Source organism: Dipodomys merriami, unplaced genomic scaffold, assembly GCF_024711535.1.
Source record: "Dipodomys merriami isolate MVZ:Mamm:240054 unplaced genomic scaffold, mDipMer1.0.p SCAF_62, whole genome shotgun sequence".
NCBI lineage: Eukaryota > Metazoa > Chordata > Mammalia > Rodentia > Heteromyidae > Dipodomys > Dipodomys merriami.
In genome coordinates this window covers 5,830,742-5,843,147 of record NW_027206202.1, presented here as the reverse complement: position 1 = coordinate 5,843,147, position 12,406 = coordinate 5,830,742, and the positions used below count along the sequence as shown (strand labels likewise).

Sequence of the window (12,406 nt, the reverse complement as noted above, 5' to 3'; positions counted from 1 at the left end):
AGCAAAGAGGAAGTCTTCTTAAGGAACTGTAATCAGGAACTCTTTGAAATTGTGTAAAAATGTCTGTAACTCAGTTTCGCCATTTGGTTGAGATTTCAGTCTGGAGGACCGTATGTGTGTACGCGTGTACGTGTGTACAGTTCTGGGGCTTGAACTCAGGGCCTAGCTGTCCCTTAGCTTTTTCTCTCAAGGCTAGTATTCTGCCACTTGAGTCACAGCTTCACTTCTGGCTTTTTGCTAGATAATTGAAGAGTCTAGACTTTCCTTCCTACGCTGGCTTTGAACTGTGATCCTCAGAGCCTCCCGAGTAGCTAGGATTATACCTGTGAGTTACCAGTGCCTGGCTAGAGCACTTTTCTAAATGTAATCCTTTTTTTTTTTTTTTTAAACCCCGAGGGGCTTTTTAAGTGTTCCTAGGTGTTGGATGTCAGGTGAGGTACAGGAAACATGGATTCCTAGGAGGGAGCATGGTTTGACAGTGGTCAGTCTCGATTTTCCAGAACAGTCCAGTTGCTCTCCCTCCCAGGGCCTGGATGGTGGGGGGCGGGGCGCAGAGAATTAGGAAGTCCACTGTGATCAGTCAGGTTCTTTGTAAACAGCAGGGAGGGACTCAGAGAAAGGAGACTTCATGTCAAGGTTTTGGGGGAGGCCTGGGGCCCATCATCAAGAAGAAGGCCCGGGCCTGCCACGGTGAAACCCACCTGAAGCGAGACCCACCGCCTCCAGGCGCCATGATCTGTCAGCCTCACGTGCTCCTGGCCACCTTCTCCACAACACTGCTGTCAGCACCCACATCTGCACGCCTTGCATCCCCACATCTGGGCCACCGGGTTGTAGGTGATATTCTGGTACCTCCAGCCGCAGGGAGGGCAGTGTAAGTGGCTGCTTGTCCTGACTTGGCCTTCCACCCCTATGTCTAGAGGGAACTGGACAGCGTGCACCAGCGAGCTTCGTCATACACCAGATACCTGTGACAGTGTGTGCTTTTCACATCACCACAGAATCCCAAAGCACCCCAAAGTGAAACTCGCTGTGCGCGCGCATGTGTGGGACTTGTATGTGAACATGAATATTTTGTCGGGTCCCCTCACTCCCCATGCACCTGGGGCCTGCAGGACAGCTTTCAGACCCTGTTCTGAGGCAGGGTAAGTGCTTCTGTTCTGCTGTCCTGTCTCTTCTGAAGGAGGTTATGTGTTATGAATTTGTTCGGAAAAGTTTGAGAATTGACTCAGCTTCTCTCTCTCCCCTCTCTTTCTCCCTTTTTATCCCCTTTCCCCCCTCTCTCCCCCTCTCTTCTCTATCCTCCCTGCCCCCCTCTCTCTTTTGCTGGTCCTGGGGCTTGAGCTCAGAGCCTGGGCACTGTCCCTGAGCCTCTCTGTGCTCAAGGCTAGCACTCTACCACTTGAGCCACAGCGCCACTTCCAGCTTTTCCTGAGTAGTTTATTGGAGATAAGAGTCTCCTGGACTTCTTTGCCCAGGCTGGCATTGAACTGCAATCCTCAGATCTCAGCCTCCTGAGTAGCTAGGATTACAGGTGGGAGCCACCAGTGCCTGGCTTCAGCTTCTTTTAAAGAACACAGTGATGGGACTGGGAATGTGGCTTAGTGGTAGAGTGCTTGCCTTGCATGCATGAAGCCCTGGGTTCGATTCCTCAGCACCACATAAACAGAAAAATCTGGAAGTGACACTGTGGCTGAAGTGGTAGATTGTTACCTGGAGCACAGAGAGGCTCAGGGTCAGTGCCCAGGCCCTGAGTTCAAGCCCCAGGAAAAGAAAATACAATGATGTTCCTTTTTTCTTTGTTGTTGTTGTTGCTGTTTTGTGCTGGTACTGGGGTTTGAACTCAGGCCTTGCACTCGCACTTGGCTTTTCTTTTTCCCTCAAAGCTGGCACTCTACCACCTGACATCTTGACTTATGTGTGTGTGTTTTGTTTTTGTTTTTTTTTGCCATGTGACTGGAGGTAAGAGTGTCACAGGCTTTCCTGTGTAGGCTGGCTCCAAGTTTCAATCCTCAGATCTCAGCTTCCTGAGTAACTAGAATTACAGGTGTCTGCCACCAGCATCTTGCTATCTTTATAATTTAAACCTATTTGCCAACTTTTTATTTTCAGCCCTATGACTCTTTCTAGGTAGTAAGTTGTGTAATTGACTTACATTACACTTGTGACGTTTCCTTGTCTTTGTCCAAAATCCCCTTCAAATATTATGGGCTACTCTTTTTTTTTTTTTTTTTTTTTGTCGGTTGTGGGGCCTGAACTCTGGGCCTGGGCGCTCTCCCTCAGCTCTTCAGCTCAAGGCTAGCGCTCTACCACTTGAGCCACAGCGCCACTTCTGGCTTTTTCTGCTTATGTGGTGCTGAGGAATTGAACCCAGGGCCTCATGCATGCAAGGCAAGCACTCTACCACTGAGCCACCTTCCCAGCCCCTCTGTTTTAATATTCATGTTATTTACTGACCAGTTGCCCAATCCATTAACCACTGTAAATCCCTCCTCATCATGAAGGACGCACTGTCTGCAAGTCTCAGAGAAGGCAGCTTGAGGGCTTTGTGTACAGACAGACTTGGGGTTGCTTGTGAAACTTGACCTCCTGACCTTGACCTGGCCACTTGTGACCTTCAGCCTTTTTGAATCTAGCCACCCACTGTGCTGGGGCTTGGGGACTGTGGAGACACTCACCAGAGGGCCTTGGAAGATGGAAGGGCCTGGACTGTTCCCTCTTTAATTTGTTTGTTCAAGAATTTAACTGAATGTCCTTCTTTGTTTTAGTAGGTGGCAAGTGGGAGAAGCCATCAGAAATTTTGGAAATCAAGGGACAGAATTGGGAAGAACAAGTGAACAGCTTGCCAGAAGTGTTCAGAAAAGCTGGCTTTGTCATCGAAGCGTTCACCAGACTGCCCTACCTGTGCGAGGGCGACATGTACAATGACTACTACGTCCTGGACGACGCCGTCTTCGTCCTGAAGCCCGTGTGACCCCGCGGGCGCCCAGCTCTGCAGTGTGCACGCCCAGAACCTGCCCTCCGGAAGAGGGGCTGTGCGCAACCGGAAGCCCCGGAGGACCGTCGGTGCTGCCGTTCTCAATACCATGTAGGAATTTTAAAAGCCAAAATACTAATTATTTCTTTGTAGTGTGTAAAAGAAATGTTTTTTTTTTTTAAAAAAAACAAAAACAACAAAACTCAACTCTTTGTGGATTTTTATCAGCTCTCTACTCAACTAGGGCCACCATCCAATGCAGGCCACACTCCAATGATGATGGAAAATATTTTTTTATACGGAATTGCTGTAGGGACTCATTCCCAGCAGAAGCAATAGTCACTAATTCATGGAGCCAATAGATGGATCGTTTTTAATAAAAGGAAGACTGGCAATAAAGATGTCCATTCAGTTCCAAATGCTGGTTATAAGGTATAGCCACTGAGAATAACTCTTTCATGTTTAGAAACTCTTTCTGTTATTATTCAAGAAAATGTTTTTAATCATGCTAATAAACTTTTTTGGAGACGATGTTGGCATCCTGTTTGAGTGGCTGTCTGATTTCCCTGGCATGTTCTGGCTTTGACTTTAGGATACCCAAATAATGCATTATGGAAGGATGCTACTACTTGCCACGTGGCAGTGCCGGGCTTGAGCCCAGGGCTTTTTTTATTTGGCTCTTTTTGCTCAAGGCTAGTGCTCTACCACTTGAGCCACAGCTCCACTTATTGTGGGTGGCTAACTGGAGATGGGTTTCATGGTCTTTTCTTCCTGATCCTCCTTCAGGAGGGCTTTAGACTGGGGGGTGGGGTACAGGCAGTCTAGAAACTTCCTGGAGGAGCACCTCCTCCCCACGCTGTACACCAGAGGCCACCCTCATTCATCAGGCACACTGCTTCTAGAAATGCAGGACACTTGGACCTTCCCTCCTCCCCTCCCCTCCCCTCCCCTCCCCTCCCCTCCCCTCCCCTCCCCTCCCCTCCCCAACTGTGGCTAGAACTCAGGGCTTAGGTTCTGTCTCTTAGGTTTTTTGCTCAAGGCTGGCATGCCACCACTTGAGTCACACCTCACTTTGGACTTTTTGGTGGATAATTGAGATAAGACTCTCAGAGCCTTTCCTGTCTGGGCTGGCTTCAAACTTTGATCCTCAAATCTTGCCTCCTGAGTAGCTAGTATTACATGTGTGAGCCATCGGTGCCCAGTTTAAGATTTGTGTCTTCAACTGGGAGAGAGTGAAGGAAGGGGAGACATTGTCCAAAATGAAATGACCTCATTACCTGACTTAGGAAATGGTGAGCCCTCTGTACATCACCTTTATAATAGTAAATAATAATTTACAGCTTTGCTTCTTTATAATTGTCATAGTCATGGGTTGCCTTCTGGTAGGTATTCAAAGAAGGCAGTTTGTCCCAACATTGCTTTAAACTTTAAGAGAATTAATTAACTAAACAAATTAATTTGATGATCTAATAAAAAAAAGCTCATTCTTTACCTTAAGAAAAACAGAGAAGGCACATACTTTAAAGCAAAAAGTTTCTCAAAGATCTAAGGTTCTCTGAAGACCAGTTTATTAAAAGTGCCATCTATGGCAAAGGAAATCTAGCCAATATGCTCACTTTTCTGTTTGGTCTTGGCAACCTCGGTGATTCCACTAGATGGCAGTGTTGCTTACTGAGTGTCAATGGCTTCCTTTTCTCCTAAATCTTGAGGGTTTTTGTGTTCTTCCCTCCCCCCTAAGTACAATAAAGCTTGCCTTCGTATTTGCATCATTCCTGGCCTAAGTGCTTCATATCAAGTGAAGCTTGAGCTGGAGAAATTAAGAAGAGCACTATGTGTGGTCAGATCAAACTCACCTTTGGACCTTCAAGGTCAACGGAGAAAGCAAACCCAGGCTGCACCTGGCGTTCCTGGCTGCTTGCACTGTATTGGAAATCCCTGGAGTGCAGAGACCGCAGGCTTTCGGAAGGGGCATGAGAGGGGACGGAAGGCCCATAGTCATTTCTTGAGCAGCAGGTATGTGAACCCAGGACTGCATTTTCTTCCATCCTGTTTGAACCATTCTTAGTTCTTACATAGCTGCCTTGTAACAGGAAACTAGCTGGCTTCAGTCTTTTTGAAGAAGGCTTGGCTTTCATCTCGTTCTGAATAGAACACAAATAGCTTTGGAAAGTGAGCAGGTCACTAACAGGCATCCATTTTTTGTTTTTTTTTTTTTTTAACCCCAACAACAGTAGTGTGTCCATCTTGGGCTCCAGTGGTTAAAGCAACCTGCCATGTTTGTGTAGTTGCCAACCTACAAAGTTTCATGCATCTGTTCAGAGCTGGAAAACAGCATGGGGTTGGGGTAGTCTCCCGGAGTTCCAAAATGGGGCTCCTCATTAGCTTCACATAACCAGAATGGTCACAAACACAGTTTGGGTTGATGGCTCATGTCTGTAATCCTAGGTACTCAGGAGGCTGAGTTCTAAGGATCATGGTTTGAAGCCTGTCTGGGTAGGAAAATTCTGTGAGACTTTTTTTTTTGTCAGTTGTTCGGCCTGAACTCTGGGCCTGGGCGCTGTCCCTCACCCTCAGCTCTTCAGCTCAAGGCTGGTGCTCTACCATTTGAACCACAGTGCTACTTCTGGCTTTTTCTGCTTATGTGGTGCTGAGGAATCGAACTCAGGGCCTCATGCATACAAGGTAAGCACTCTACCACTGAGCCACCTTCCCAGCCCTCTGTGAGACTCAACCTCTTAAACAGAAACAAAACAAAACAAAAAAATGAAGTGAAGGTATGGCTCAAGTGGTAGTGCTAGCCTTGAGCCAAAGAGTTCAGGGACAGGGCCTAAGTTCAAGCCCCAGTAACTGGCACAGAAAACAACATCAGAAAATGTTTTTAAAAAATGGTACAAAAGAGCCGGGTGCTGGTGGCTCATGCCTGTAAAATTCTAGCTACTCAGGAGGTTGAGATCTGAGGATGCAGTTTGAAGCCAGCCTGGGCAGGGAAGTCCATGAGACTCTTATAGTGGCATTGTGGCTCAAAGTGGTAGGGTACTAGCTTTGAGTTAAAAAGCTAAGGGACAGCACTCAGACCCTGAGTTAAACCCCTACAACTGATGCCCCCCCCCAAAAAAAAAGTACAAGAGGCTCATAGAAACTTTGGTGATCTAAATGAAACTAATGCCCTCAGAAGTGAAGGAAATAGCAGAGCGTGTGACTGCTAGCTTTCCATCTGTAACCAGTGGTAGAGGCTGAAGCTAATTTGAGAGGAAGATTTCTGCACACACTGTGCTACTTGCCTTAGTAGTTCACTTATTGGGGCTGGGAAGGTGGCTCAGTGGTAGAGCGCTTGCCTTGCATGCATGAGGCCCTGGGTTCCATTCCTCAGCACCACATAAGCAAAAAGAAAAAAGCCGGAAGCGGCGCTGTGGCTCAAGTGGTAAAGCGCTAGCCTTGAGCTGAAGAGCTGAGGGACAGCGCCCAGGTCCAGAGTTCAGGCCCCACGACTGGACACTCCCCCCCCCCACACACACACAAAGTTATTTATGTTGCTTTATGTAGGAATCACTTCTATCTTATTTCCATTATATATATATATATATATATATATATATATATATATATATATATATATATATATATATATATATTACTGGCACTAGGTCTTGAACTCAGGGTTTTGTGCTATCAGTTGGCTTTTTCACTCAAGGCTGGTACTCTACCACTTGAGCCACACTTCGACTTCTGGCTTTTTGGTAACTAGAGGTAAGAGTCTCATAAATTTTCCTGACTGGTCTGACTGAACCACAGTCCTGGGATCTCAGCCTCCTGAACTGCTAGGATTACAGGCATGAGCCACTGGTGTCTGGCAAAACCTTATTCTTAAGCTATTTTAAAAATAAATTTAGCCTGGTGCTAGTGACTCACGCCTGTAATCCTAGCTACTCAGGAGGCTGAGATCTGAGGACTGCTGTTCAAAGCAGCAAGACAGGAAAATCAGTGAGACTGTAATCTCCAATGAACCGCCGCCAGAAAACTGGAAGTGGCACTGTGGCTCAAGTGGTATAGTGCTCCCCTTGAGTTGAAGAGCTGAGGGACAGCGCCCAGGCCCAGACTGATTTGGGGAAAAAAAAGTATTTTGGAAACCAAGGAGTTCCAATGTATCCTTTGACTTCTTTTCTCTAGCCTTGCCATTCTGGATAACCATGGTGTGTTTCTCAAGACTTTAAACAAGTAAACAACAACAACAAACACACACACACACACACACACACACACACACAAAAGCAAGCATGGATGTTACTATTAAGCTCCAGACTGTAAGTATTTTTCTGTTCTAGGGTCTGATTCAGGGTGCTGCACTTACTTTAGTTTTTAATTAATTAATGTTTGGTTTGAACTCAGAGCCTTGCCCTGACTAAGCAGGTGCTCTGCCCCTGAGCCATGCCTACAGACCTTTTTGCATTTTTACCTTTTTTTTCTTTTGGTGCTGGTCCAGGGCTCAAACTTAGGGTCCAGGTGCTGTCCCTGAGCTTTTGTGCTCAAGACTAGCACTCTACCATGTGAGCCACAGCTCCACGTCTGACTTTTTTGATGGCTAATCTCATGGACTTCCCTGCCTGGGCTGGCTTGGAACCTGGATCCTCACATCTCAGCCTCCTGAATCATTAGGATTACAGGCGTGGGAAGCCAGCGCCTGCTATGTTTAAAATTAGCCTCAGTGAGTGGGACAAGGGATTTTCGTTTTGACATGTCCCTAGGAACAAACACTGTCTGGATCAGACGCATCGCTCCCCTCCTGTCTGTCTTCCTGTGCTCTGTGCCTCCATTTCCCAAATCAACCTCAGCCAGAGTCACTGAGTCATTTGGCCGTATTTCACCTTCTCCAGGTACCCGCCCCTCCCCAAACGTGTCACCCGGTTTTCTTTTTGTGCCTGGACTTGAACTCAGGGCCTGGGTGCCGCCCCTAGGCTTGGATTTTGGGTAGTGCTGCAGACCCCGCTCCACCCCCGGCCCTTCCTTATCCTGAGGCCCACAGACGGCTCCTCGCTCCGGCCGCAGCTCCGCAGCCCAGCGGCGGCCTGGCTCGGATCTGAGACCCCCGGCGCCTCGCCGCCCCCTGGGCGGGGCCGGGATTCCAGGCGGACAGCGCTGCGCCTGGCGTGAGAGCACTTCCCACTGCAGAACACTCCGCGCGCAGAAGCGCAGAAGCGGGCGACCCCGGGGGACGAGCCCGGGGCGGCGGCCTCGCCCCGGCCCGCCCCCCGCGCCCCGCCCCGCTGCCCCAGGCCACGCCCCCGTGCCCCGCCCCTGCGCCCCAGGCCGCGCCCCAATCCCGCCCCCGCGCCCAGGCCACGCCCCCGCGCCCCGCCCTGGCGCCCCAGGCCCCGCCCCTCGCCCCGCCCCCGCGCCCAGGCCCCGCCCCGCGCCCCGCCCCGGCGCCCCAGGCCGCGCCCCCCGCGCCTCCCCGCCGGGTGCCAGTGTGCTCGCCCCGGACTCCGCGACTCCGTGGGCCGGGCCCCGCAGGTGAGAGCCGGGGTGCGGGGCGCGGGACCAGGAGATGCGAGGCGCGGGGCGCGGGGCGCGGGACGGGGGCCGGGGGAACTTCCACAGTGGGGATGAAACTTGCAGGTTGGGGATCCGAACCAACTGAGTGACAGGAATAAGCTGTGAGGGAAAAGCTACATCAGCCATGGAGCTGCGCCGCTCGCGCCTTCATCCCAGACACTCAGGAGGCTGAGATCTGAGGATCGCGCTTCAAAGCCAGCCCCGGCAGCAAAGTCCGTGAGACTCCCCCCACCCCTGGTTCCGGGGCTTGAACTCAGGGCCTGGGCACCGTCCCTGAGCTTCTGTTGCTCAAGGCCTAGCACTTGAGCCACAGCATCACTGTGTATGTGGTACTGAAGAATCGAACCCAGGGCTTCATGCATGGGAGGTAAGCACTCTACTACTAAGCCATATTCCCAGCCCCAAGAGACTCTTTAATTCATCATATCACACACACACACACACACACACACACAAACACACACACACACACACTGAAGTGAAGCTCTGATCCAGAGTGCTAGGTCCTGAGTTCAAGGAGTTCAAGCCCCAGTACTGGCACCAAAAAAACAAGAAAAAAAAAGATAATGATATTTGCTTTGACTGCTGGAATTAAGCAAAATGATGCAGGCAGAAAAGTGTGTACTGAGTTTTCTTGTTATATGGCTGCCCATATTTGTGTGTGGGTAACCAACCATGAGTGTAGGCTCTGCACCATGCTGTGTGGGTTTGGTTTGCTTTTTGGTTGCTGAGGGTCTTGAACTCAGGGCCTGGGCACTGTCCCTGAACTTTGTTGCTCAAGGCTCTACCACTTGAGCCACAGCACCACTTCTGGTTTTCTGGTGGTTCATTGGAGATAAGAGTCTCATGGACTTTCCTGTCCTGGCTGGCTTTGAACCATGACGCTCAGATCTAGGCCTCCTGAGTGGCTAGGATTACAGGCATGAGCCACCAGCGGCCTGACTTGGCTGGGTGATCTTGTCCTGTCCACTGAGCGTACCAGAGGGACGGCTAGGGCTGATGGGAACCATATAACTTAGGGAATGTCTCTCAGCCATTGAATGAAGCCCACTCCATTCCACTTGTTTCTTCCTCTCCTGCCTCTCATCATTGGATCTAGAATTTTCCCTTTGCTTTCCTGAGTCTGGGAGTAGGTAGGAAAAGCTGGAGGGCTGGGACAGGGGCTCAGGATCCCAGACCTGGCTTCCACTCAACCCCCAATCCCTTTACAGTCTTCCTACAACCCTGTGTTGTAATAATGAAAATTGAAATGAAATTTGAAATAAAATTGAAATCCAGCTGGGCACCAGTGGCTCACGCCTGTCATCCTAGCTTCCCAGAAGGCTGAGATCTGAGGATCTCAATTTGAAGTCTGCCCAGACAGGAAAGTCTGTGAGATACTTACCTCCAATTAACTATCAAAAATAATAATAATAAAAAAGCTGGAAGTGGAGCTGTGGCTCAAGTGGTAGAGCCCTAGCTTTGAGCAGAAAAGTTCAGGGACAGCGCCCAGACCCTGATTTCAAGCCCTAAAACCCGCACCAAAAAATAAAAATTGTAATCTAGTGAAATTGAGCTGTTTCTCTATAAGCCAGAGATGTTTGCCTAGTACTCTCTCTCTCTTTTTTTTTTTTTTTTTGCTAGTGTTGGGTCTTGAACTCAGGACCTGGGCATTGTCCCTGAGCTGCTTTTGCTCAAGGCTAGCACTCTACCACTTGAGCCACATCACCACCTCAGACTTTTTCTGTGGTACTGAGGAATCGAACCCAGTACTTCATGCATGCTAGGCAAGCACTCTACCACTAAGCCACATTCCCAGCCTGCTTAGTAGCCTTTCCTCACCACAAAATGGTATTACCATTGCTATTGTGACTGGTGGAATTTCTCCAGGCCTCCATCCACGCTCCAATGGGTTTAGACTACAGACTTTCTTTTAAAAATTTTCTTTTTTTTTTTTAATATTATTTTATTTTATTTGAGAACATACTGTACAGAGGGGCTACAATTACATGGGCAGGATAATGCATACATTTCTTACCAAGCATTGCAGCCTCCTCCTTTGTTTACCCTTCACCTCCCTTCCCAGCCTCCCCCCTCCCCCCACCCAATTATACCCCCCTCCCCCCTTAAAAATTTTCTTAAATAAGTTTTTGATTGTAAAAATACTGTACAGAGGGGTTACAGTTACATGAACAAAGTAATGGGTACATTTCCTATCAAGCATTGTTGCCTCCTCTTTTGTTTTTCCCCTACCATCCCTTCCCTCCCACCTAGACTGCAGCCTTTCTATGCAGCTGCTCTGTAGACAGTGAAATGCCTCCATCCCTGGTGTAAAATTGCCAGTGCCCCACCCAGGCCTTTCAATCCTTCTGGCCAGCGAATATGAACGAGTGGCCTTTATTGAAAACCCAATCCACAACTGGCAATGGGCCGGGGTTTCGTTGGGACGAGGTCTTTCTACACAGCCAGGGTGGGCATTTGTTTCAGTAATTCTACCCCTCCATAGCTGAGCACAAGAAGCCTCATTGTGGCCCAACTGAGCATTGTGAGGGAGGCCAAGACCCCAGGCCAAGCTGACCCCAGGGGAGGTAGGGAGGAAGAAGGGCCAGAGGTGAAGCTCCCTGCTCCCAGGTGGCGCTGATGGGCAGAGTGATTGAGAGAGTGATTGGGATCGAGTTCACTGGAGTTCACTCAAAGCCCGGAGAACTGGAGGCCAGCTTTCAGAAGATTCTGTTGATGTTGGCTCTGTTGGCTGCAGAGGTTCCCTGGTGTGTGTGTGTGTGTGTGTGTGTGTGTGTGTGTGTGTGTGTGTGTGTGTGTGTGTGTGTGTGTGTGTGCCTTTTGGTTTGAGAGGAATAGATTTTCTGAGCCTTGGGGAGTGAGGAACAAATAGGCAGGTGACAAAGACCCCTGGAAATATCTTAGATTTTATCCTGAGGTTAAACAGGAAGGAAAGTGACAGGAATAGCTGGGAATATTGAAAGGAACCATCTGTTCTTATTTTCTTATTTACAAATCCTACAGAAGCCAGGCACTGATAGCTCATGCCTGAAATCCTAGCCACTCAGGGAACTGAGATCTGAGGATCAAGGTTCGAAGCCAGCCTGAGCAGAAGAGCCTGTAAGACTGGTAGCTTCAATTAACCACTGAATACAAGCCAGAAGTGGAGGTGTGGTTTCAATGGTAGAGTGCCAGCTTTGAATGAGAAAGCTAAGGGTCAGTGCCTGGGCCCTGAATTCAAGTCCTAGGACCGGCACGCATACAGTTTGATACCTCTCATCAAACTAGAACACAGCACAAAGCCATCCTCCAGATACTTCCTCTCTGGGACTGTCCTGCAGGAGTTTTCCTCAGTCCTATGTGAGTTCCTGTGATTGTTTCTGGGGGTGTTTTGCCTGAGCCAAAGACTCCGGGATCCATTCTTCAGGTCCCTGGAACATTCTCCCTGCGCAGCTCCCCCACATCCAATGTTCTTTTCCTGGAGTCCGGCTGGCTGCAATGTTCTCCCCAAACTCCTCAGCTGCTCCAAACCTCCTCCCAGCAGTAAGCAGAGCAACACCTGGGACCTGGCTGTTTGTCCGTCTTCTCAAAGGAGTTCAGTGTGTGTTACATAGAGAGTGACCAGTGGCTGAACACCTTTGTGTTGTCTATTTTGGTTAGTTTTCTAATGGTTTAAGGCAGAAGGCTTTACCCATGGCCCATTTCTCTGCCCTAGCTGGAATCAAAACTCAAATTACCTTTCCACTACTAAGTGGTATTCCTTTGAATGATTCACTTTTTGTTGGCTATTTGAGGGATTTTTCTCTTCAATTTTTTTTGGCTATTCCTTTGCATAAATGCCTCAGATTGGAATTCCTGGATTACGGTAACCTATATTAATTTTTGTAAGACAAAGCCAAA

At 48.9% G+C, this 12,406-nt stretch overlaps 2 protein-coding genes across 3 annotated transcripts in view; both read left to right on the top strand.

The window, feature by feature from the left end:
• Positions 1–3,508, top strand: part of Mettl9 (methyltransferase 9, His-X-His N1(pi)-histidine) — a 50,509-nt gene extending 47,001 nt beyond the window's left edge. Inside the window, exon 5 of one of the 2 annotated variants that reach the window (XM_070004349.1) lies at positions 2,772–3,508. In XM_070004349.1, coding sequence (XP_069860450.1) covers positions 2,772–2,974 — 203 coding nt within the window. In that variant the 3' untranslated portion in view covers positions 2,975–3,508. Of the gene's footprint in view, positions 1–2,768 lie in introns of both variants that reach the window. The other variant, XM_070004348.1, reaches the window with a different exon arrangement.
• A 1,434-nt stretch (positions 3,509–4,942) lies between these two features.
• Positions 4,943–12,406, top strand: part of Otoa (otoancorin) — a 69,738-nt gene continuing 62,274 nt past the window's right edge. Inside the window, exon 1 of the mRNA XM_070004015.1 lies at positions 4,943–4,990. The gene's annotated coding sequence lies outside the window, so the exon portion shown is untranslated. The remainder of the gene's footprint in view (positions 4,991–12,406) is intronic.